We start from the raw sequence: 26,550 nt of genomic DNA on the forward strand, positions 1-26,550 counted from the left end.
TGAAATTCTTATTCTCTGTTCTCTGTTCCTTTTATTTTGCGCAGCCCTAAGGCTGGAGATACATACTGTTTATTCCACAGTACATGATTTCTGATAGATTGAAATTCTTATTCTCTGTTCTCTGTTCCTTTTATTCTGCGCAGCCCTAAGGCTGGAGTCCCATGATACGGAAATTACACCGGAACGGAACAGTGAGACCAATCACAATCGCAGAAAGGAAAGTAGAGTAATGATTGCAGAGGTCTGATTGATCTCACTGTTCCGTTCCGGTGTAATTTCCGTATCATGGGACATCACCCTGACATGTTCAATGGCTACCGTGTCACATTTTGCCGCGCGGCAAGCGTTTCTGCGTCCAGTGTATATACTGGAGCCATAAGAACCGACTATGGCCGGTATTCATAGTCATTTCATATTTTTCACTTGTTTAGTGGGATCCTTTATTAAACTGTTAAATAAAAGTGAAAGATTTTTAATTATAATACATATATTTCTAAATTATAATAATATATTTATAAATATTTTTTATTGTGTGTGTGTAAGTAGAATACAATGATAGAAATAATTATATAATATAGAATTATCTCTCATTGTGTTATTGTAAGCTGGCCTCTGTGTTCTCAGACGACGATTTATGATGAAAAATGAAAAGATATTTCGGCTGGTATTGCTCTACAGCTTCTAGAAGGCTATCTGGATAGCCGGGCGAATAGTATCTAAAACAATTTTTAATTGAAAAATAAAAACACAAGTTTAAGAATGAAAAAAATTTATGTTTTCTTCGGTTATTGGATGAGTTCAAGACGGCAAAGCGGATAGGTATACGCTTGCCGAGCGATCGAATATGATTGGTTGAATCTAGTAATCACTAATTATGTTCATTCATTTGCTCGGTGAGAAGGCTAGCCGCTCACTTTGTCATCTTCAACGCGTCTATTGTGAAAACGAAACGGAACGCAGCCTAGATATCATTGGGCGCGTTCAGCGGACTCAACAGTTGAGTGAGCGTTCGCTATTATTGGTGCATTCTTCTAGATTTAAAATTCTGATTGGATGATCTAAAAGAATACACCAATAATAGCGAGCACTCACTCAACTGTTGAGTCCGCTGAATGCGCCCATTAGAGATCCTCTTAACAGAGACTAGCCATCAGGTGAGTCCGCCATTTCCTAGCGAAATCCTACAAGTGAGAGAGAAATATAGGCCATTTCACTCTTTCACTCACACCAATATGTGCGTTCGTATGTGTTCGTTTATTCAAGTTGATTTGAGTTGATTCAAGGTTGTGTTCGTGGTTTTTGCTCAGTACAAAATAATAACAATAAAAATGAATGGTTGCACTGCACAATTCTGGAAAAATTATTTAATATCTGTCTTTAGTCAAGTTACGGCTTAAACATGTTTTAAATTATCATCAATTGTTTCCTAAAATTATTAGAAAGTTTGTCGTATTCAAATTAAGAACATTAAGTAAGAAAAGTACTAATATTAATAGAAGATATGATAGTAAATCATTGGCAGTGCACACCTCTTTTAAATAAATTTTACAAATGTTAAGTATTTTTTACTTTTGTTACTGATTTCCTAACCTTACTTTAATTTTATTTGAGAAAGATTTAATAGAATTAAGAAAGAATATTAAATATAAAAATTATTTAACGTATAAACAAAAAGAACGAAGATAATATAAGAGTCAATGTTTAAAATTTAATAACAAAGTCAAAAATTAAATCATAAATGTCAAAAAACAGCTATTAACAAAGTTATTTAAAGATAAAGATGTATATAACTGACGATAAAACTTGACATGTTTTTTTTATTTGACGTATATTATTTATATTGATATAAAAAACACGGTTTTAATATTTCTATAATATTTATCATTACATACTATTTACATTCCAAGTAAATGCAGTAATTGAAATTTGAATACGAGCGGGAATCGCTAGGAAATGGCGGACCAATCAAAAGTGGCACCCTGATGGCCAGTTCTGTTAGAGGGTCTCTAGATATCATATCAGAGAAGCGCAACCGGCTCAAGTCAGTATCGCAAAACTACTAAGAAAAGTACTAAAAATGGCGTCGTTATGAAATCCACCAATCGTCTATTAGTCAGACATTTTTAATACCAATAAATGAATGTCATGATTGGCTGACAGTCACGCCAATCTAAAGTTTTTTATTATGTAATATTTTTCACAATAAAAAAAATTAGTGATTTATAGGTTTTAATATGTCATTCAACATTATTAGGATCGATCTAGAGATGCGCAAAGAGCACCAAAATTGTTAAATTGTTAGTAAAGCTCGTGATATTACTGCAGTAGTAGTAGTTCAAATCCAAAAAATTTCGGCGCGCAATTAAAAATCTACAAACATAGTATATAAATTCACACGCAATTACTGAAATTCTATGTGCTTTCAATTACAAGTTGTACAAATCTACAGAAACGTTCGTAAATAATGAAACAATGTCAAGAAAGGCTAAGATAATGTCGATAATTTTAAATCTGCAGATATATTTTATTTATATTTATGTATTTATTTAAAATTATTTTATTTGTTATTATTGCTATAACTTGTTCCGCTTCATTAACCTCTCACAAGCTAGTAACTCGCAATAAATACATCACTAACTATTATATTATAACAAAATCTGCAATTTTTGTGTGATGACCTTTTTAGGCCAGAATCAGACTACGCATTGATGATTGAAGATTGAAAAATGAAAATTTGACCAATGAGGATAAAGGACTTGCTTCTATTATTTTGATAAGCCAAATTTCAATTTTTCAATTTTTAATCTCAATATCTTCAATGCGTAGTTTGATTCCGGCCTTAAAGTGCGTGAGCGTCCTAGCCATACTTATTATACCATGGTCCTAGCCGTGCAGAGATTACAGCCTTCCAAAGCTCTATGCTTTGTAGCCTTCGAATCAACAATCAGCTGTGACAATATGGCAGGCGTGTCGTTTATCATTCGATCGATTTAAATTACGACATTGAGGATGCAGAGATAGAACCGCAGCAGTAATTTGCATACGCTGGCTTCGTAATTGATAGTAGCGCTATATTATGCACTTGGATTTTTAATAGACACGAGATTGTTGCCTTTATCTACCGTGTAAGTATCTCAATTGTGACAAAAAAAGGTTATACGAGCAATTAGTGTTTGTAGTAATTAATTCATTCTATATAATATTAACGCTTACTGCGTATCATAAATATCTGTCATGTTTCTTTCTCAAAGAAGTTAGACTTTCATTTTGGTTCTTATACAAAAATGTAAGTATCACTTTGTGATGTGACTCAGGTAATTATCAGTTTAACTTCCGCAGCTCAAAAATCAATAAAATTGGGTTTATTCGATACGTTTCTGCTTGAAACGAAAGAATCTGACCAAAAAAAAGTGTTTCTGTGCCCTGTGAACTGAAATATTAATTATTAAAGTTAATTATTTAGGGTTAGGTTTGTCACATCGATCGCATTAACGTAGAGAGACATGAAAACATGTAAATGAGGCTAAAATAAATATTTTCTATTTTAATTACATAAATTGTCTGCTTTAAAAACAAAAATTAGTTTCTTACAATTTTTGTTTTTACAGCTGAAAATTTGTTTGTACTACAGTGAATATGATGATATGTAAATGGGTGCATTGTAAAGTATGATATTAAAAGTAATTACCTTTTTATATGGATTGAAGTTTAGATCTAACATTTCTTTGAAACAAACTCTATATATATGTATATATTATATATGTATATTGTATAGTAGGTATATGCAGTGGCGTGCAAAAGTTTCCGACTAATAACATTTTATACTTTAATTTATAAAAAAAAAGAAACTTCTTAAGATTTTAATTATTGGATACTAGTACAAGATGTGGGTAACAAAATTTTGTACTAATACCTATTGTAATAGTAAATTTATTAGGCTCTTTTTTATAAATTAAGATACAAAATGTTACTGGCCAGAAGCTTTTGCATACTACTATATATATAGTGTTTATCATGCCTATATATATATATATATATATACTACGCATAACAATTGAGAGATCATTTTAAAACCTGCAAATTTTGTCAATATTCAAAAAATTGTATCTCCACTTCCAGAGATTGCAAGAATTTTTGTGGGTACATTTTAAAGCGTGAAACTTTTACTTTGAAAAGCAGTTAATATGATATTTGCCGTTCCATCAAATGGTCTTTTTCACACTCACACGATTTGCAAATTCCAACCGAGCAGTGCACATCGGGTAACGCGTGAATACTGGCAATAGTTACCCAAAATTTTGTAAAATGTAGTTCTCTTTGGAACCTGATAACTCAGTTTCTAAGCATGCTAGAGTAATGATCATGATCTCATTTTAAAGGAAAAGTTTCAGACTTTAAAATGTACGTAATGACATTTTTTCATCCTACTCGTCATTTGCCCGTGAAAAGTTGGAAAGTCGTCAAATTTTCAGAATTTTAACACGACCTGCTTCTAGTCTTTACGAAAAAGATCATTCGATGAGACGGCAAATATCATATTAACTGTTTCAAAGTAGAAGTTTGATCCTTTAAAATCAAGAAAAAATTTCCTGCAAGCTCTGGGAGCGGAGATACAGTTTCTTAAATATCGACAAAATTTTCAGGTTTTAAAGTGATCTCCAATTGTTGTGCGTACTGTGTACATATATATACAGGGTGATTCAAAATTCCCGCACTCGGAGTACAAGACGTAATACTTTACGCTAAGACAAACACCTTTTTCCTTTAACAAAATTGCGTCCGACAAATAGTTTTTGCAGTAAAGCATGTTAAATTTAACGAATAAGCGTTGTTGTCTACATGGCGCTCAGGGCCGGCGCGCGCTCCTCACTCAATAATACCTCGGCTATTATTAGAAAATAACATTTGAAGATTCAAATATGGCTCTATTATATTAGTTTATGACATCTTAATACAGTCTTAAATAATACATAATAATAATAATAATAATAATAATTGCTTTCGTCACTTACGTAATAAATGATTAAAAGGATTGTCTCTGATGCCGTCGCACCATTTAAAAATGTAGGTACATATGAATACAATACATTTTGCGAGATGAGATTTCTAATTCTAAATATCACACAATTGCGTATGATAAATATCATTAAACTTAAAGAATAACTTACTTATTATGCGAATACATAACTCTCAAATGTTGACAAACTGATCTCTATTTTGAACAGTGATTAAAAATAAAGTAAAATATTCGAGTTAAGGTATATTAATTCTTTCTTTATCCTTTACGATAAAGAATACGATAAAAAAGTCTATCAAAATTATTAATTTTTATGTGTTAGTTTTAATAATATTATACAATTTAATAAAACAATAATACATTTAATAATACATTTAGCGGTACATTTTGAATATCCACAGCTACATTCAAATATTATTACACACACGAGGTACAAGTCCGACAGTGCAACCTCCTCGTGGTGTACCTTGAATCATGCTAATGTGCCGGCGGCACAATTGACTTTTAAAATGCAATAAACATCGGAAAAAGTTGTACTTTAAGTTTAATGATATTTATCATACGCAATTGTGTGATATTTAGAATTAGAACTCTCATCTCGCAAAACGTATTGTATTCATATGTATCTACATTTTTAAAAGGTGCGACGGCATCAGAGACAATCCTTTTAATCATTTATGACGAAAGCAATTATTATTATTATTATGTATTATTTAAGACTGTATTAAGATGTCATAAACTAATTTATAATAGAGCCATATTTGAATCTTCAAATGTTATTTTCTAATAATAGCCGAGGTATGTGAGTGAGGAGCGCGCGCCGGCCCTGAGCGCCATGTAGACAACAACGCTTATTCGTTAAATTTAACATGCTCTACTGCAAAAACTATTTGTCGGACGCAATTTTGTTAAAGGAAAAAGTTGTTTGTCTTAGCGTAAAGTATTACGTCTTGTACTCCGAGTGCGGGAATTTTGAATCACCCTGTATATATACACATACACAAGGTGTCCGGGAAAGAAACGAACGATGCTTAAGGGAAGATTCTTGAGATCATTTTGAGATGAAAATTCTAATACCAAAATGTTGAGGCTATAACTTTTGAATTATTAGCGGTTAAAATTAACAAATTATATTGTCTAAAGTTGGCGCGCTCAGGAGCGGCACAACGCAAAGTACTAAACGCGAAAGCTGACTTATCGAAAATTGTTTTGCATATCTGCGCACAACTTTACAATTCTCTTTACGCGTGAAAAATATACATAATTCATTTTGTAAATTAATTATTATAAGGTTAATTAATAAACAATAATAAACAAGAAAAAGGAAGACAATAATGGTCAAAACTGCATCACAAATGCATATTATAATTATGTGTGAATTTTATATACTGCGTATGTAGTCCCCCTCATCGCGTGCCGAAATTTTTTCCATGGGATATATTGCTTTATATAGAATCTCGATTTAATAACTTACACAGGCGTCTAAGGTAGGCTTCCACTACAATGCCTTACTGATGAGTAAGGCCAGAGGTTCTCTGGTAAGGCATTGTCCAGTAGTGGAAGTTGGGATGAAACGCCAACTTGTGATATTCTTCGCAATCTTATTTTCACAGAATTTGATTTATCATTACTTTAACATTATATCGTTAAATTTTAATATGTCTTTCAACATACATATTATTAAGATCCAATAAATTGCTATAAGCATCAAAAATTATTAGATTGCTTGTCAATTTAACTAAGTGATATTACTGCGGTAGTTGTTTAGAGTTGCGTTGTAAGTCTGGAAAAAATTTCGACACACGATGGGGGAAACTACATACGCAGTATATAAAATTCACACTCAGCTTTGACCGTTATTGGCTTCCTTCTTCTTGTTTATTATATTGTTTATCAATTGTACGGTCCTAAAAAGATTCTAGTATTTGTTATTATAATTAATAAAGTTGTACAAATAATTACAATTGTTTACAGTGCATTTGTAGAAATATTAATAGAATAAAATCTTAAATATATTCACATATCTAATCCCAAAATCAATATTGACAAAAGAAGTGATAAGTTTTCGCGTTTAATACTTTGCGTTGTGCCGCTTCTTGCGTTGTGAGTGCATCAACTTTAGACGATATAATTCGTTAATTTTAAACACTTATAATTCAAAAATAATTTATAGTCTCAACATTTTGATATTAGAATTTTTGTTTCAAAATGATCTCAAGAATCTCCCCTTAAACGTCGTTCATTTCTTTTCTGGACACTCTATATAGTATATATATATATATATATAAATATATGTTCTTAGATCTTAGTGATTGCGGAAGATTCGCTCTCTCCTCCTCCTCTGCGCTGAGTTTTTTTTTAATGTGTGTTCTTTAAGTATTTTAATGCACTTGCTTCAAAAATATTAAATTTAAATTTCGTGCACTCTATTATAGCGAAATACTAAAACGCATGCGCATATGGCCATACAGCATGAAAATGTGACGATCGCAGCGCATCAGCAGGGCCGATAGGCTCGCATTGCAGTATTTCGAGTGATTAAGGCTGTGATAGATTTTCTAACCTGAATAGTTGTCAATTCTAAAAGTCATTTTAATCAAATACGATTAACTTAATTGGCCGATTAGTCTATTAGAATTGGCTAATCGCATCTGTTGACAGATGCAATTGGTCAATTCTAATGGACTAATCGACCAATTAATGTCCATTTCCACCAATGTAGAGTAACTTTAATTTCAGTTTAACTTACTATTCATCTTTCTAATTTTTAGAACTAGAAAAAGACGAAGAGCAAATTGAACAGAGATTAAAGTTAATCTACATTGGTGCAAATGGGTATAAGTTGGTTAAAATAGTTCTAATGTTTAATAATTATATAGCGTTTTTCACTGATCGCACTGGTGCGCACTAACTAAGTAGCATGTTTCACACTAAACTTTTCGGTGCACGTGATAACGGTGTATGTACATACATAAATTGGTTCGTATTCAGAACGCGCTTACAACGATATTAGCGCTCTAACATGTTATAGTTTACGTTACGCATACTATAGAATTTCAGAGATAAAAACGCGCTTTTCTCAATAAAAACGCGTTCTGAATACGGATCACTGTTTCACTGGAAAACTTGGTGCTGAGTTTTTGTATTATAGTGCAAAAACTTGGCACGAGCTCCAAGAGACGATGTCGATCCAGGCTGCGTTCCGTTATTCACTGCAAGTACTGAAAATCTATAGCATACGTAACGCGAACTATAAATTTTCAATATTTGAAGGGAATAACGGAACGCAACCCCAATGTAATATGGAAGCGCGGCATTTCGAAGCTCGATTAATCAACTGCTAGATATGCTATCCTCATCTCGTCATCTAGTAGTGACGAAGATAAATTGTGGAATAAAAATAAGTGAAAAATTCCAAAAATCGGAAACTTTATTGACGTAGTGCATAATCTTACGGATAACGAGGTTAATACCATATGTTTTCATTGTCAGTACATGTTAACAAATTATTTTATTATGTAAAGAAATTAACATATACATATATATTGTAAAAATGCTATATTATTAATAGACTTTATTTATGTAAAACAGAGAACTAATACAAACAACAATAATTACAGTTCAAAAAGTCATTTTCGTATATCGAGAACAATAGCCTACAAAATAATAGATGTTTATGTAATTTCAAAATTTTTTTTGTAAAGTTTTATTTTGCTTGAAATTTTAATGATAGCAACTTGTTATTTACTTTAAATTCTGTCATATTGACAAAAATTCGCATGTACGAAGAAAGGTGACGCAAACAGAGAAAATAGGAAATCATCAAAACCATGGTACTAGATCATCATAGAATGTTTAGCTGGAAGTGCAAAAAACTCGCATGTTCAGAAACATCGTGCAATGCCAGTGCACACTCGTACAATTTTGGTGCGAACAGTGCGCACTCAGTACGACCCAGTGAAAAATGCTATTAATATTAATATTAGAAAACAAATAAAATTAAAGTTGAAGGACTCTTTATATGAAAATAATAATTAAAACAAGGTAAAGGACAATGAGAGTCAATTCGTAAGTAAACAACAAAGCGATTATAACATTAAATCTATAATATGAATTTATAAAAGAAAAATAATACAATGAAATACTTAGCCGCTAAAATTAGAATGTCGAATATTAATATTAGCTCAATGATTTCGATTAACAAGACAGAGGCAGAGCAACATCTTTTTCTTTTTCTGTCGAGCACTTTTTTCGGATTAATGAATCGAATTTCTCATAATCGATTGGCGATTTTTAAGAGTAATAAATTGGTTCTTGATGCATCGAATCGAAATTCAGCATACCACTATTCAATTACCAAGCTACCACGCTACCACACAGCATACACACATAACCATGGTGTATAGTTGCATACTTGCATAGTCGTACTATGATAGGTGATGATCTGATGATAGGTTTCCTAACCTAAACTGAATAGTGGTCAACTTTATCGATTAATATGTGTCTCGGTTTGCGAGGCAAAGCAACCCTTTTTTCTGCCAAATTCTTTTGTTTCACGTAAAAACGCGTCGAATAAGCCCAATTATATGGATTTTAAGCTGTGAAAGCTAAATTAAAAATATAATTATATCATTATATACGTTGCGCATTTAATATTCTATATTAATGACTTAATTATAATCTTCTAAAAGATTATTGAAATGTTTTAATGAAAATTATTGCAGAGAATTTTTGCATAATATACAAAGTAGATTTAACAAGAGAATCAAAAGTAATTGCGACATTAAAGCAATTTTGAGAATAAAAATTACAGAGGAATATATGTATGTTAGAAGTATATTTTGTAAGAATATTTTTATAATTTTATATTAAAAACAATTAAGATATATAGAGAAGGATTATAACACACCTGACGATCTCTTCTGGGAAACAACAGTTAATAATTGTTATATATTCTGAGAGGGTAGTACCCGGTTCAGCTTGAATTTCTTGTACCTTTCTCAAACCACCGGATGTTACGAACAGTTTCCTTGCCCTTGTATCATTCGGCAAAATCTGTGCGTGTAGAAATATAACATTAACGACTTGAGCAAGTGCAGGAACAACTAAATTGTTGACTATAAGGAATGAAATAATTGAGAGCGTATCTTATGATTATAATTAGCGGAATAAAGTGAGCAGTATCAATTCTAATTTTTTTATTTGTTGTTAAAAATTGTCAAAGAAAAAATTTATTGTTATCAATTATCTTAAAAAATATTTTTTGCTCTAAAATTATTTACAGAGTTTAAATTACTTAAAGAATTTACTAATTGTAATAACGCCTATATGAGGACCAATATTCTTGCTTGTCAATTTAATAATTAGTGATATTACTGTTCCAATTTTATCAAGATTGCGTATCAAGTCTGAGAATAAATTCGCCGCATAATTTGCAGAATTAGATTTGTGGTATATAAATTCTTTCTAAAAAGGACTAAAGATTCAAACTTGACCTTTATTTCTTAATTATTGTATGTTCACATGGCAGTCTAATAATGATATCTTAATATCCTTTTAAAAAATAATGTTATGTTAAAAGATTAAGTTAGCGAAAAACTACATATACAAATGTGTATGTGTGTGTCAAAAGTCCCGGTACAGCTAATTATATCAGAAAGTATTTATTTACTGGAAAAATGTTTCAAACAAAAGTTAAAGTGTTTTAAAAAATCTATTTTTACTAATCTTATTAATTTGACCTTGGGTAGCGTTTCCAATGTTAGGTCAAGGTTACATCTGTCACGAGTGCTAATTGCACAAGTAACAATTGCGCCACAACCAGACGAGGAAATAAAAGTATTAATGTAATATAAATTAATAATGAGGAAATACAAGTATTAATGTAATTAAAATATTAAAGTAATATAAATTAATAATAAAATATCATCGCGACTCGATTGCGCGATCAAGCGCCCTCGACCGATTACCGGAACACGACAAGGAAGACGACCCAAACGCTTCCTTATCAATGCGGACAAAGAAGCGCTGAATAAGCAGGCCTCAATAATATAAAAGTGAGATCACCGACGTTGCGTGGTGTCAGATCAATTACCGAAAGTAAGCGTTACTCTATCCGTCGAATCAAGTATCGCAACACGCGTAGTATAAAAGGACTTGTAATAAAGAAATCGCGACTATTCAAGAATTAAATAAAGTTTATTAAGCTGTGACAAAAGTGTTATAATCAATTATTATCGCCGCTCCCGAATCCTTGGTGGATCCCGAACCCTGTGTCGAAAATAACGGCACAACACATCAATTTTTTTTTAACAAAATAGCCTATACTTTTGATTCCAGAATCTAATAGCTGGATGTCGAAAGCTTTCTAAAACGCTATAATAAAATATTTTTTCATTAAATACTTTCTGAGTTATGACGCTTGAAAGGTGCAGTACCGCCGGCATTAGCATTACCCATGGTGTACCACGTAGAGGTTGCCTGGTGGAATTTACACCTCCTTTGTGCGTGCGTGCGTATTATTTTATTATCTCCACGTGGTATGTACACCTTGGATAATGCTAATACTGGTGGTACTGTATACCTTTCAAGCATTATAATTCAAAAAGTATTTAATGAAAAAATATTTGGTAATTATTTAGAACAGGAGAGGCAGCACCAATGATCTTGACCTTGACATATATTATCAAGGTCATGATCCTGAGTAACCTCCAACAAGTTTTAGCCGTCGCTCGTGCTTCGTTAAAAAGTTATTAACAATCATAGTTTTAAAATTAGCGTATTATTTCTGCTATACATGTATTATGATATTAAGTACTATTCTACACCTTTCTCTGTTCAGAAACGTTAAACTTTCGACGCGAAGTAACTTTCACCCCTTTCCCCCGCTGCAAAGAGGCACACGTCTTCTATGATTGTACTGTTGCTATAATTGTACTGTTGCTATAATTGTACTGTTGGGGGAGACCTCTACCTGTCGTAGGCCCGCCCCCCTGCACCCCTCCCCCCCCCCGTGTGTGTGTGTGTGTGTGCGTGCGTGCGTGCGTGCGTGCGTGCGTGCGCGCGCGCGCTACCAAATCGTTTTATGTTCTATAGTGTTTGCGTGAATGCAGTAGGTTTCGCCTCCCAAGTTTCGCGAATTTTAAATACAATCACGGTAAAAATACAATCATACAAAAATACATCACACATTCACGCACACACGGGGGGGTGCAAGGGGGCGGCCCGCCCCCCTCCCGCACCCACCTCGTCGGTAGAGATCTCCCCCAACAGTACAATCATGAAAGTCGTGTACCCCTTGGCTGACGGAAGGAGGGTAAAAGTTATTTCGCGTAGAAAGTTTAACGTTCCTGAACAGAAAAAGGTGTAGAATGGTACTTAATATCATACATGTATAGCATACGTTAATTTTAAAACTATGATTGTTAATAACTTTTTAACGAAGGACGAACGACGGCTAAAACCTGTTGGAGGTTACTCAGGGTCATGATCTTGACAATATATGTCAAGGTCAATGTCATCGGTGCTGCTTCCCCTATTCTAAATAATTACCAAATATTTTATTACAGCGTTTTGGAAAGCTTTCGACATCCAGTTAGTAGATTCTGGAATAAAAAAGCGTTGCATTTCAAAAAAATCGATGTGACCTTGATCTGACATTGGAAACGCCACCCAAGATCAAATTGATAATATATTAGTAAATACATTTTTTTAAACCATGTAACTGTTGTTTCAAACATTCATTCCAAGACTTTTGACACGCTTTATCTCTCCCTCCATCCCTCTGTGTATTTGTCGTGTGTGTGTCCGGAATTTAAATGTGAAAACTTCGAGAGTGTATAGAGGATCGATAAACCAAGAAAAAATTTTGGAGAGATATGCTCGTTTTTTGAAAAAATCACAAAAAAGACAAAATATAGTTTCGTTTTTGTACTTTTTTATTACTTATTCATATTATATTTATTCACTTGCAATGTAGATATTGTTTAAAAAGTTGGCCCCTCTTGCAGGAATGCAAATATATATCATCAGTATGAACAGCTCGTATTGCAGTCAAATACTGATCTGGATGCCTATCATGGAACAAAGTTGGAATGGATTCCGATCGGAATCTATTTCAACTTCGTTTCATGATACCCTGGTGATATTTAGTGCACTGCAGCTTTGATTTGATGAAAGAATTTGTTGTTTATGAAATAAGTATAACACACATAAAAATCTCATTTCAAAAGCAACAAATTCAAACAATATCTCAGTACTAGGTATTGATTTTAAGCAACAAATTTTTTACTGATATTTTACTCTTATACCGCGTTTGCACCCTGATATGTTTTTTATTGTTATTTACATGTTTATTATAAGCTAGAATGGTCGCGTTCAACAGACTCAACTGTTGAAGAGCGGATCCGTGAACGCTCGCTGCTATTGGATGATTTAAAAGAATATACCAATAGCAGTGAGCGCTCACGGATCCGCTTCGCAACAGTTGAGTCTGCTGAACGTGACCAATGTCAACATGAGTATTATCATGGTCCACACACCACCTCCTCCTATTCCTTCTCGGAGCGTAGGACTTTTCACACGAAACGATCAGGTCCACTCTGGCCCACCACATCTCCCCCTTTGCTTCGAGGCATATGATTTTTCACGTGAAACGATTCTTTGCTTAATTTATAAACAAATTCTCTGTTTTAAAAATATTAACTATTTTCGCAGTATTTCGTGGCTGCGACGGATTTTCTAGCCTGAATATGCCTAAAAAGTCTCGTCGACTTTATATCTCGGTTCACAGAGCAAGCAACACTTTTTTCTTGTGAAATCTTTTTTACGCATAAATATCAATTGAGTATATTTTTATCAAAATTTAAGGTGAAGCAGGTATTCTTAATATTTTTTATTCAATTTAGTTTTTTTGAATTTTGATTTTTAAAATAACCTTTTCATTAATTGACATATATTTGTAACTAGCACGGAAAAATACAATAAGAAAAATAATTTGAATCAAATCAGAGGTATGGGTTTTTCGGAACTTGATCCCTTTAAAATTTTGTATGAAATTTTAAACCTTTAATCGATAATGTAAATAGAAAAATTTAATCGTAAGATCTTAGACCGGAATCAGACTATGAAGATTGAAATTTCACACCAATGAGGACAAAGGAATTTTTGCTCCTATTTTATTTTGATTGATCCAACTTCAATCTTTCAATCTTCAAATTCATTCTTCAATACGTAGTTTAATATTGGCCTTAAAAATGTTTTCCTGTTTACAAATGCAATAGATTATAATGTATATAAGTAATTTGTTTTAATTTTTATTATACATAAATCATGATTTTACGTAAATTGATTTTTGTCATATGTATATACGCATATCTTTCATAAAATCTATAAAACTGTAGTGTAAGCCTAATATTACATTTGTCGTATGACAAAATTTTTCAAATCTGTTGATTAACTGTAAAGCAGATAGGTTTTCGGATCTCTGTCCTACAGCCAATCAAGACTTAAAAAGTCTTGTCGTACGACACATGAAATATCTAAGATTATTGAAAAGTGAATATTTTACGAGATATTTATAGGGTGACCAGGCGTCCGGTTTTTCTCCCCGGACATGTAACCATTTTTTTTTTAAAACGTTCGGGGATGGTCGGCCGGGTTTTTAGCATGTCTTCCGTCGGGAGTATCCGTTTTGATACTCATTTTGATAGAGAGCGAGAGGATTGGAAAATGTTAAGCTGGTCGCGCATATATAAAATATAGTAAAACTAATCACTAAATTATTATTATGTATCTGTGATAAAAAATGTGAAATGTATATTAGGTATTATATCATATTAAAGCCGTCTTTTGTTAATATTACATACATATACACTCACACGCAAAAAAAAACGGGTCACTAAATTTTAGCATAAATTTTTAATATTTTCAAACAGCGATAATTCAGTCAAAAATTATCATAACGAGATATTTAAAAAAGTATTTTAATGCTTGAAATCTCTACTTTTCATACTGGTACTTCAAAAAAACGGCTGATATTTCATGAAGTTACAAACATAAATGAAGATGCATCAGATCACTAACGACCCTTTTTGCTTCAACGTTAAATAACGGTGAAAAAAAATCGTACAGAGCTCAACGAAAAAGCAAATTAAAGATAAAGATTCACTCTTTCGAAAGCTGTAAACGGCATTTGTACATAATTTTTAATTCGTGCAACTTCACAAATTTCGTATAAAATTTTAAGATCTGATGCATCTTCATTTATGTTTGTGTAACTATATGAAATATCGGCAAGATCGGTTTTTGAAGTACCGGTCTGAAAAGTAGAGATTTCAAGCTTTAAAAAGCTTTTTTAAACATCTCGCTATGATTTTTCGTTGAATTATTGCTATTTAAAAATTAGTGCTAAAATTTAAGTGGCCCGTTTTTTTGCGTATGAGTGTATATTTGCTTTCCGATAGTTGTATTTTAATATTTTTATGTAAGATGATGAGATGTATAAATACTTGATTTTAATGAAAAAAAATATTGAAAATCGTTCGTATCTTTGATGGCTAATTTTCAGCACTAAATACGTGTTTTTTGTTTTTATTTTGTGAGTATTTTTATTATATTATACATCTTAAATTCTTTTTTAGTAATTTATATAGATACGCGTACCGCGTCTCGTTTTTATATAGTAATATTTTAAATAATATTTTATAGCATGTTCACTTTTACTTGCGTTCACTTCTGCGTGTTATTTGTTTAAATTTACATTATTCGCTCTTTTCTGTTTACAGTTTGTTGGATCGTTAGTGAAGCTACGACACTGATGTATAATAGAAGACGTTGCAACATGTACGTTTTCATCTATGTTCCATCAAATCCCATGATGAAAGTATCAAAAACCATTGGTTGATTTTATAGTTATTGCAGTTTAAAAGAGATTATTGGATCAATCTGAACATTCCGTGAAAACAGTTAACGAACAATTGTTTGTGCTTAATTTGTGCCGTTTAAAGCTAAATTTAACATCTTTTTAGATGAAAATATATTTGAAGTGGACGGATGTATGTTCTAAGAAATTAGAAATTGTGTGTTATGTGCAAGCGTTTCCTCGTGAAGACATCAAAAAGTTATACATATAGAAGTACATACAAGAGACTGATATAATTAATCGACGATTTAACGATTAGATATTAAAGAATATAGTTAGTTCAGTTTATGCATTAAGAAAAATGCATTGATTTACCATAAGAGTGCCATTTTGATATCTTGTAACCGCGAGCGCTTAGTACATAAAAAAATACCGACAACGAGACAAGATAACTACATGCCTTAAATTTTCAAGATAAGTGATAGTTTGAATGACGTAAAAACAGAAATCTTTATAAATTGTATTACGCATTTGTACTAGTGTATCTATAACATCTCTTCTATAAAGTCTCCTCAATCAGTCTTTCCAAAATCACGCGCAAATATTACTTATTACAAAAGACGAGTTCATTATAAGCTGCAGTTAAAAATTTTATGTATCTGAAAAATTAGATTTTTACATTTTATACATAGAAATTGTGAAGTTTGTTGATTATATATCAATATGCGAATAATATATATTAAAGAAAGGAACATTAATAAAAAATAAAAAGAAAAGAGAGAAAAATTAACGATCAAAATGAAAAATAATCAGCATTGCATGATTCTTAACACCAGTGAGACTAACAATTATCATCAACCTGTCTCGGCAAAACCTTCAGTTGTTTCGGTATCAAGTATCGACTCTGACGTCAGTGACAGAAGAGATGTACGAGAAGAATTGTACGCTGGGATTTTTAGGAGACATAGAAAAACTATATTGGTATTAGGCAGTTTTCTTAAGATGTTAAGGGTGAATAGAAACATGAACAATTACGCTAGCATTAAACCCAATGACGAAACAGATGAATAAATTAAATCATTGCTGGATCAATTAAGTAATGGAGAAATTACGTTTTAAATTTCAATGTGTGTGTGTGTGTGTGTGTGTGTGTGTGTGTTGTGCGTGTACGTGTGCGCGCGCGCTTGTGTTGGAACTTTATTAATACGTTTTTTTATGTACTTACATATAAAACAAATTTTTTCATATATTAATTTTTTATATAAACAAGTGCAGCTATAGTTATATTTTTTAATGTATCTCGTAGAGCACGCGCAAAATATAAAAAAAATGTACGTAAATAAGTAAACTTATCATATATAAAAATTTCTGAAGGTATTAATTGAATATATGATAATTTTGGTATTGATTCTAAATTGTATAAAGATTTTGTATGACATTGCTGCAAATATTTGTTCCTAATTATGTTATAGACAATTATTAAAGAGTTCTGTTAGATTAAATTCACGAAATCTTAATATTAAATTAAACTATAATGAATTGATGAAATATTGAATTGATTTTTTATTTTTACATAATTACATGATTTTCTGATACATTATTCTTTTTATGTCAAGAAATTATTTATAAAAAAAATTGTTTCTATATCACTGACTAAATGTGAAAATCAATGAATAAAAACTGCCAATTTAAAGATTTACATAAATAGAAAAAAAATTCTTATATAAATATACATATATACATATATATACAATATATACATAAACTTTTTAACTATTGTAAAAATGCAGGAAAAAAGTCCAAAAAATGGCCAATCGATAAAAAATAATTGATATATTATTGACACAATTTTTTAAACTTTCGTCATTGATTTTAATGTCATTTTGCGACAGTTAAATATATACAACGCGTAAATTTTTGATATATTATATTTTAAAATCTTTCAATGTTTTTATTGATCACAAGAACTAATCTGATATTAAATAGTTCTTTCTTATTTTGCAGAAATATTTGAACAGATTGCATGCACTGAGCCGAATATACGCCTTAATTGCTTTAAGATTCGAAATGCACCAAAAGTTTTGGTAAATTAACTATATTTTTCTGCATTTTACCATACATTATACAAATGTATTTTCTCGTCTTAAATAAATGTCGTTTCTCATGTAAAAACGTAATGTTTCTATATTCTATAGCGTTAAAATATTCTTTACGCTTTTACAATAGATTAAGAATTTTTTTGTATAATTTAAATAAAAAAAATTCTGTTAAATAAAGCCATTAATATTGCCAATACAATTCGAAACGATTCATCAAATCGACAACACTTTAATATGTACTAAAATTATTATTGTTGACGAGCTTATAAATAATATTAAAGAAACTTATCTGATGGCATATGTAACAGTGTAAATTTACATAAAAACTCTAATACGAATATCAAATAAATGCCTTATCACTTGAATGTATTTTTATCGATCTCGATTATTATTAATCATCTACATTTATTAATTGTTCTTCATTATTCTATATCTGAACTTTTTTATATGATTTGTGTATCAAATACTGCCTTTAGAAAATAAGCGTGTTCAAGACGGACAAAGTCCCTAGCTGCTCGCCGAGCGATTGAATACCTATGATTGGGGTTGAATTTGCGTATAAGTAACAATTATATGATCATATAGGTACGTTCATTTATGTATTATTCGGCGAGCAGACTAGCCACTTTGTCGACTTGAACACGCTCAATAAAACGTAAAACGATACGATGCAAATCAATGAGATCAATTTGAAAATAATCATGCGATTAACAATTTCCTAAAGCATATTTAAACAATTTTTTAAGTTTTTACAATATTTAATATGAGAGTACGCATGTTTCTGTCGAGCCACTCACGGTCGTGTAAGACTAAAATATATGCTCTTTTGGAATATAACATATTCATTTCAATATTACATATTACATATTTAAATTTGCTTTTTTGTTGAGCTCTGTACGATTTTTTTTGTACCGACTTATGCAACGTTGAAGTAAAAAGGTCATTTTTACTTAAATGTTAAATAACTGGGTGAAAAAAAATCGTACAAAGCTCAACAAAAAAACAAATTGAAGGTAAAGATTCACTCTTTTGAAAGCTGTAAACCGCATTTGTGCACAATTTTTACTTGGCTCCGTGGAACTTGGCAAATTTTGTAAAAAATGTTTAGGTTTGACACCTTTTATTTATGATTGTGCAACTTCACGAGATATCAGTAAGACCGTTTTTTGAAGTACAGGACTGAAAAGTAGAGATTCCAAGCTTTGAAATGCTTTTTTAAACATCTCGATACGATGATTTTTAACGAAGTTATTCTATCTCAAAGTTTGGATATTTTTGCAGGGTGGAACAAGTGATCCTTTAATTTTGTTGAGTAGTGTATATATGTAATGTTAGAAATATTCTCTTCGGTACTACCACAAGAAATGGTCGGAGTCTATATATTTTATGATATAGTAGCTTTCACGGGTCGAAAAGAAAGAAAAACGTTCATATCCCTTATGATATATGCGCAGTTGCTTGTGACCAATTTTTAAGTAAAGCAAGTATGTTACAGCTTTGTCATATCGCGTTTGTATGTATTTCAATATCGTATAAATATCATAAATATTCATAACATAAGATCTTTGTTAAGTGAGAACAAGAGAAAGAACGAGCACATTTGCATTCAATTATTAAAATCCTATGTAATTTTTATAACATGCAATTATGTACCAAATGTGTTATTGTATTGAAGGAGGAAAAAATTTGTATTATCATTTTGTATAACACGTATCATTAAAACGTATGTAAAATATACTCAATAAAGTATTCATATCATAACAAATTGATACAAGTATAGTAAAGACTAATTATAGTTATATAGTGAGAATTTTAGCGCGATTAATAATGCATAATTAATCTATAATAATAGAATAGAGCGGGGCTATTTCGTCAGTTTCAACTTTAAAGTAATATGAAAATTTACAATAGCAAATAATAGGTGCTTTCCAATTGCTCAATACATCTTGATACAAACTTTTTAAAACATAAAAATAATACGTAAACGTAGTGAATTAATTCATATATTTTCGATGCTAATGAATAATTTAAATCTTTTAAGATACTATGATGATAACAAAGAATATGTAATTAAAAGAATTAAATTATTTATTAATACTAAAAATATGTGAATTTAATTTGCTACGTTTACGCGCAATGTCATCGAAATTGTTAACAAATTATATAAGTAGGGGCTAGTGAGAGTTTTAGCGCGGTTAATATTGTATTATTAGTCCAATATTTGAATTCTTATCGAATACTGAGTTTATTTAGACGTTTCGGCTCCTCTTCCGGCTCTCTTCAGTATATAATAGTAAATTAAGTAAAAGATCAGCATGTACTCTAATGATTCTGCCAATGAGCAATCCATTTTGTTCCATTATTAAGTACATATATAATTATATACTGAAGATGGGCCAAGAAAATAAAACCAAACATTTAAATAAACATGGTTTTCAGAAATCAAATATTAGATTAATTACGCACCGTTAAATTCGCATCCTAAACCTCTTATTATAGACCTTATTCATATCAATTTCTTGACAAGAATTTTTACACTCGGTTCCATTCATATTATGTTTAATCTTAATTATATCGTCGCGATTCTTTTTGCTATGTTATTATGAACGTAAAGTGATTCGTCTTCGCCAGTGAAAAAATTTTCATCCTATCTCACACTTTTAAGACATTTTTATGTTTTAAATTTATAGAGGTTTATGAAAAAAAGTTACCTTAAACTTCAGATTTATAAGTTTTCCTTAAGGCCTCTGTACACGGTCAGTAATACTGTCAGTATCAACGAATACTGACAATATTATTGATTGTGTGTGGTTAATATTAATGGATTGACGTAGAATACTGACAATGATTTGGATTTAAATACATGCTTATTCCTTAAGATCCATGTCGCCATAGATAATAATATACGTCAAATCACGTCAAACTGAAGTGAAATATTGTTAATAATACCTGATAGTATAAGATTGTAAAACCTAATGCATACTGTCAGTAATACTGATCAGTAATACTGACTCAGTATTACTGACCGTGTAGGGAGGCCTTTAGAAATTATAGAATAAAAAATCTTAAAAATTAAAAAAAAATACCAAAATTCATGTACATATATATATAATTTTAGAAAACTTTCTCAAAAATTTCTTATTTCTTGAAAGTATTCCAATTTGCAAAAAATCCAAGGAATTTTTCTAGAAAGTTATAAAATTATACAAAAATTCTGAAAAATTCCGATATTTATTTAGATATTCTAGAAAATTATTATATGTAGAGGTATATGAAAAATTACAAGAAAAAATTTCATTTTCTCAATTGGATTGTAAAATCTTACCTTACTGAACTGTCCCAATACATATTTCAGGATGCTAGGAGGCACATTATGCAATAGAGGTTCAAGAGCCTCGATATACATACATTTTTGCAGAACTTGTTTTAGTGCTGTATAACATTTTGTCTTGAGATCCTCGGAACTTGTCGGATCATTGTATAGCTAATAAAATTGTAATTGTAAAATCGAGAATATTAATTGATACAGAAAGAAATAAATACCTGAAATAATTTAGATAATAGGTTTGCGACCGCAACTGCCTTTGCATGTTCGGGCGTATATTTGCCAATTTGCCCAATAGCCCAGACGGTCACCGCGAGAATGTGATCGTCCGTTTCCTCTTGTAATACAACTGCTAATTGCTCGATGCCCTGAGTAACGCGAGTTTGTCACATACAGTACGAAAATCGTCTCCCGTTAAGCACAAAGTATGACAATAACATTATATCAATTTAATTTCTTATTCAATAATATAAATGTAATATAAAACATATACGTAACAATTACATTTTTGAATAGGAAATGATAACATTGTTGTAACTGTTACTTTGTGTTCAACTATTAAGCATGCATTTGATTGATACTTTAGATTTTATTATAGCCACAGCCAGTTGATCAGAATGACCAGCAATGTAACCAAGTGTCATGATTGCCGGTAATCTGGTCGCCGATTTTGAGATGCCAATTAATTCGATAAGTGCAGCGATACCTCCGCTGTTTACTACAAGCTGAGCCAACTGTAAAAATTACGTTATAAGCTGAGTGAGAAGACGTGACATCTGTATCTTTACCTCAAGCGTATGTTTGCAGATCTCCCTAGTTAAAATCGCTGCGATTTTACTGACATTCTCATCCGGATGTGCCATGTGTGCCAAAATGTCCTGAAAGATCTCTGCCTCAATCACAGCTTCCGCTAAATCTGCAGAATGTTTAGCTATGCTGCTCAACGCTAATAACGCTTGACGCTACAGACATTACAATTTTATTCAAGTGTCAATATTTTGATCAGATAACAATGTTTAATATATAGCTGTGGCCACAAATATAAGTATGATATATTGTAAAATATAACATATACGTATATATATTGTAAAACTATTATGTTTTAGATGTTTTTTATGTAAAATAATTCATGGATTATTGAAAGCTACGTTCTTGCACTAGTTACAGTAACTTCTATTTCACTTACATATCTTTCTTATAAATTCTAAAATCAGCTATATTAATCATAAAAGTTAATTACTTTTTTCTGTATTGTGTTATTTAATTCATAATTTACATATTTTATATTACTTTATGGATTTCGATAATATTCCATAGATTGTTTACATACAGGGACTGAGAAGGCACTGACTGCCAATTTGTCATGTGTGGAATTAGACATGACAGGAGGGAGAGGGGAAGAGCACAACCAAATGTTCACTATACAATATATATACTTTCAACTTTCAAAATATCTTTACTTTTTTTATAGATTTTCATATCAAGACTATAAAGAAAATATATTTTTTCATATCAAGACACCGTAACAAAATAAAGCTGGAATAACAAAATTCTTTTAATAATAAATTTTTATAAATATTTTCCTTTAACTTGTTGAAACATTTAGAGAAAATTTCGAATATTATTTTTTATAATGAATTCCAGAGTTATTAATCAACTCATTATTTAAAAAAAAAGTTTATGTGGGAAAGACATGAAAAAATTATTAACTCTCAATTTATTCCTCCAAAAATATATTTAAATTGTTATAAAAATAAATATTTTTTAAATAAAACTGTCTCATAATTTATTACTTATTACATATGATATGACGTATATGTTTATAAGCAATTTTTTAGATTTATACTTATGGTCAAAGCTGTAAGTTTGTATTAAATTACTTTTACTTTAGCATCGAGATTGGTTAGAGTTTTCGCGAGGAAGAAAATTGCACCAGCATCTACTACTACTTGCGCGAGTTCAATGCTGTGTTTACTTATGTCGCTAATAGCTGATGCACCAATTTGTTTAATATATAATTCGGGTTCTTGCAGACACAATATGAGAAGAGGTATCGCGTCTGTCGAAGATACGATTAATTAGCAAAATAATTTATTAATATAATTATTATAAAAAAAAGTTAATAATAATTTTACTAGCATCCATCGCCGCTTGAGCCAAATTCTTGTTATGTCTCGCGATATATCCTAATGCCCAAGCTGCTGCTTCTTTTATCCCAGGATCAAAATCTTCCAAGCATTTAACTATAGTCTGCAAGCCATCATTGTGTACCACTATTAACGCCAGCTCCGGTGAATGCTTGGCTATCGCTCGCAAAATAAATAGCGCCGCTTTCTTGTAAAATTTCTGTGACAATATATTTCTCTTAATAGTTGAAAAAAATATCTTCATAGTATATAAAAGATGGACAAAGTAATGTTATCATTTGAGGAAATATACTACTTGTTTCATTGGCCTATAGCATTTCTTCTTAGCATAAACACTATCGCTGTAGAAACCGAGTCATACAATACTTGAAAAGTCATAAATACTTAAATAGTGCAATGTTTCTCATTCTATTCTTAAAAACTGTTTGCAATGATTTGATGATACTTAAATCGGATGATTGCGTTGGTCAGAAAAGGTATTTAAATTCTGGATAATAGAAATTTATATATTTTGAAAAATATATTATAGTAAAAAGTAAACTTCCTCTTTCTATATATTTCTATGAAAGAATCAAAGGTATTCTGCTGAATTGCTAAAAGAATAGTACAACATTATATTATTAGTTATTCAAGTATGTGACGCCATTCCAACAATACAATCTGTGTTAAAGACAAATAGTATATTTTCTATTGTATTTATATTATTTCGCCCATTATAAAAGATGTATAAAAGATTAATGAGATAATTGTTATATATATCAATGTTGAAGCAAGTCCGAGGAAATACAACGATTTAGATTAATTTTATTCTCTATCACTATCAAAATGTTTACATTTAAGGAATTCGTACATTTTGTTTGTCTATGTGTTGCAACAAATGCGACAATACATCTTTCCTAACGATAGCGTACGCTAGTCTAGGATTATGATTTGCTAGTTTGCCTAGAGCAATTGCTGCCAAATGTTGGATGGATGGTACAGCATCCATTAATAAAGGACGTAAGAGATCAATGGCACCTGCTGCTTCCAGACAGTCAATGTTGCTTGACTTTGAAGATAAATCTGCAATAGATTGCACAAAGAGCAATCGCGCCTTCTGATACTGATCGAAAACTACAAATGAACAAAAAATAAAAGTGTTATTAACAATATAAAAATATATAGCTATATATTATAGTAATATATTACTAGATATATATTATAATAATATAGTAATATATTAGTATTATACATAGATCATTCAACATTATATATACCAGTGATCTACGACATCAGCGATCATAAGCAGGTAGACGCCAAGTCGATGCACGTGGGTCGCGGAGAGCGGGGATGGCCTAGCGAGAGCGCTGTTGCGTTGCTCGAGTCATGACGTTTAGACTTTAGAGGCTCGCGACGCGCAGCGGTATGTGTCAAGCAAACAAAGGCGTGTTCATTTGGCCAGTAGTAGGCCGACAAACGCGTTTATTTGGCTATCTTTAAAAATTAATATCTTGTTAACTATTATTGCAACTGCACAATGGTAGAAGACTTCGATTCAGTTCAGTTCGCTCTATCTACTTATGATCGCTGATGTCATAGGTTACTGACACCCTAATATATGTATATTATCATATATATATATATATATATAATTTTTTTACATATAAACAAAATATTTATCTATAATCGAAGATTTTGTTTGATCATTTCATAAAATATAATATCAGAAATAACAAAATGTATGTACCTTGCAGGATTGAGCGAGCTGTCATATTAATTTACTAAGAAATATTAAATGTGTTACGCGTCATTATCATCTGGTTTATGATTGTTTATGACTCCACTGCGAAACGACTTTTGACAGCTTTGACTTGTCATCTGTTTAAATAAAAACATAACGTATGGGGTGGAGCCTACATCACCGCAGAAATCGATGAAATTATGCTTATTCGACGCATTTTTTTTTGTCCGAAACGAACGAATCTGATCGAAAAAAGCGTTGCTCTGCTCCACGAATCGAGATATTAAACATTAAGAGGTATATCTACACTACACAAACTTACATAGCCGCATAAACGTATTGTGCATAAAGAAAGTTAACCAATCACATTTCACACGCGATTTTAAAGAGGAACGTGATTGGATAATTTTTTTTTGCATGCGTTTATGCGGCAATACAAGTTTGTGTGGATATCCCTTGCGTTTACAAGCTTAAGCGGGGAGCACAGACTTTTGCATAACGCATAAAGCATGTGCATAAGGAATTTCATTGGTCCATTTTCTTATGCATGAGTCAATGGACCAATCAAATTCTTTATGCGTTATGCAAAAGTCTGTGCTCCCCGCTTTAGGATATGGGAAAAATGTTCCGTGTAGAGAAAAACGTCGCGTTTTCACTCAGAACGAAAGAATCTATAAGAAAAATGCGGGGATCGGCCTTGTGAACCGAGTTATTAAGCGTAAAGCGGGGAGCACAGACTTTTGCATAACGCATAAACCATATACATAAAGAATTTGATTGGTCCACTGACTCATGCATAAGAAAATGGACCAATGAAATTCCTTATGCACATGCTTTATGCGTTATGCAAAAGTCTGTGCTCCCCGCTTTAACCAATCACATTTCACACGCGATTTTAAAGAGGAACGTGATTGGATAATTTTTTTTTTGCATGCGTTTATGCGGCAATACAAGTTTGTGTGGATATCCCTTGCGTTTACAAGCTTAAGCGGGGAGCACAGACTTTTGCATAACGCATAAAGCATGTGCATAAGGAATTTCATTGGTCCATTTTCTTATGCATGAGTCAATCAAATTCTTTATGTATATGGTTTATGCGTTATGCAAAAGTGTGTTTCTCGCCTAATAACGTTAGCGCACTAATAACATGCTATAGTTTACGTTACGCATACCATAGTATTTTAGGGATAAAAGTGCGCTTTTATCGATAATTTTCTTTTTCGTATCCATATAAATATGGATCGTAAAATTTGATTATCATTTACAGAGTTTAGGAGCCGATTTTATCAACGCCAGTTATTTGATTAACTTTGTCATCAAACGGCCGATTAACTTTGTCATCAGAATTAGCAACAGCAACACTTAAAAATCTGTTTTAATT

At 31.4% G+C, this 26,550-nt stretch overlaps 2 protein-coding genes across 2 annotated transcripts; one reads left to right on the top strand and one right to left on the bottom strand.

The window, feature by feature from the left end:
- Positions 1 to 540: 540 nt before the first annotated feature.
- LOC108781014 (sperm-associated antigen 6) lies at positions 541 to 25,522 on the bottom strand. Its single transcript, XM_018548875.1, has 10 exons — positions 25,176 to 25,522; positions 24,300 to 24,562; positions 23,438 to 23,648; positions 23,183 to 23,361; positions 22,091 to 22,264; positions 21,884 to 22,036; positions 21,521 to 21,670; positions 21,303 to 21,461; positions 9,927 to 10,072; positions 541 to 716 (listed from the first exon to the last, which is right to left on the bottom strand). The coding sequence occupies exons 1-10, from the start codon at positions 25,198 to 25,200 to the stop codon at positions 596 to 598; spliced, it is 1,581 nt and encodes a 526-aa protein (XP_018404377.1). The 5' UTR covers positions 25,201 to 25,522; the 3' UTR covers positions 541 to 595.
- On the top strand, positions 16,643 to 17,966 carry LOC108781013 (uncharacterized). The gene is made up of 2 exons (XM_018548874.1): positions 16,643 to 16,889; positions 17,883 to 17,966. The coding sequence occupies exons 1-2, from the start codon at positions 16,677 to 16,679 to the stop codon at positions 17,964 to 17,966; spliced, it is 297 nt and encodes a 98-aa protein (XP_018404376.1). The 5' UTR covers positions 16,643 to 16,676.
- Positions 25,523 to 26,550: the final 1,028 nt, after the last annotated feature.

The sequence above is a fragment of the Cyphomyrmex costatus genome, unplaced genomic scaffold (assembly GCF_001594065.2).
Source record: "Cyphomyrmex costatus isolate MS0001 unplaced genomic scaffold, Ccosl1.0 scaffold75, whole genome shotgun sequence".
Lineage (NCBI taxonomy): Eukaryota > Metazoa > Arthropoda > Insecta > Hymenoptera > Formicidae > Cyphomyrmex > Cyphomyrmex costatus.

Bases quoted from the DNA above. Each gene is read 5' to 3' on its own strand.
- LOC108781013 (XM_018548874.1), top strand. From the start codon at position 16,677: ATGAAAAATAATCAGCATTGCATGATTCTTAACACCAGTGAGACTAAC. The intron at 16,890-17,882 runs GTGAATAGAAAC...CTTATTTTGCAG, and splicing joins GTTTTCTTAAGATGTTAAGG to AAATATTTGAACAGATTGCA.
- LOC108781014 (XM_018548875.1), bottom strand. From the start codon at position 25,200: ATGACAGCTCGCTCAATCCTGCAAG. The intron at 24,563-25,175 runs GTACATACATTT...GTTCATTTGTAG, and splicing joins AGCTCGCTCAATCCTGCAAG to TTTTCGATCAGTATCAGAAG. The intron at 717-9,926 runs GTGTGTTATAAT...AAATTGTTTTAG, and splicing joins TTCCCAGAAGAGATCGTCAG to ATACTATTCGCCCGGCTATC.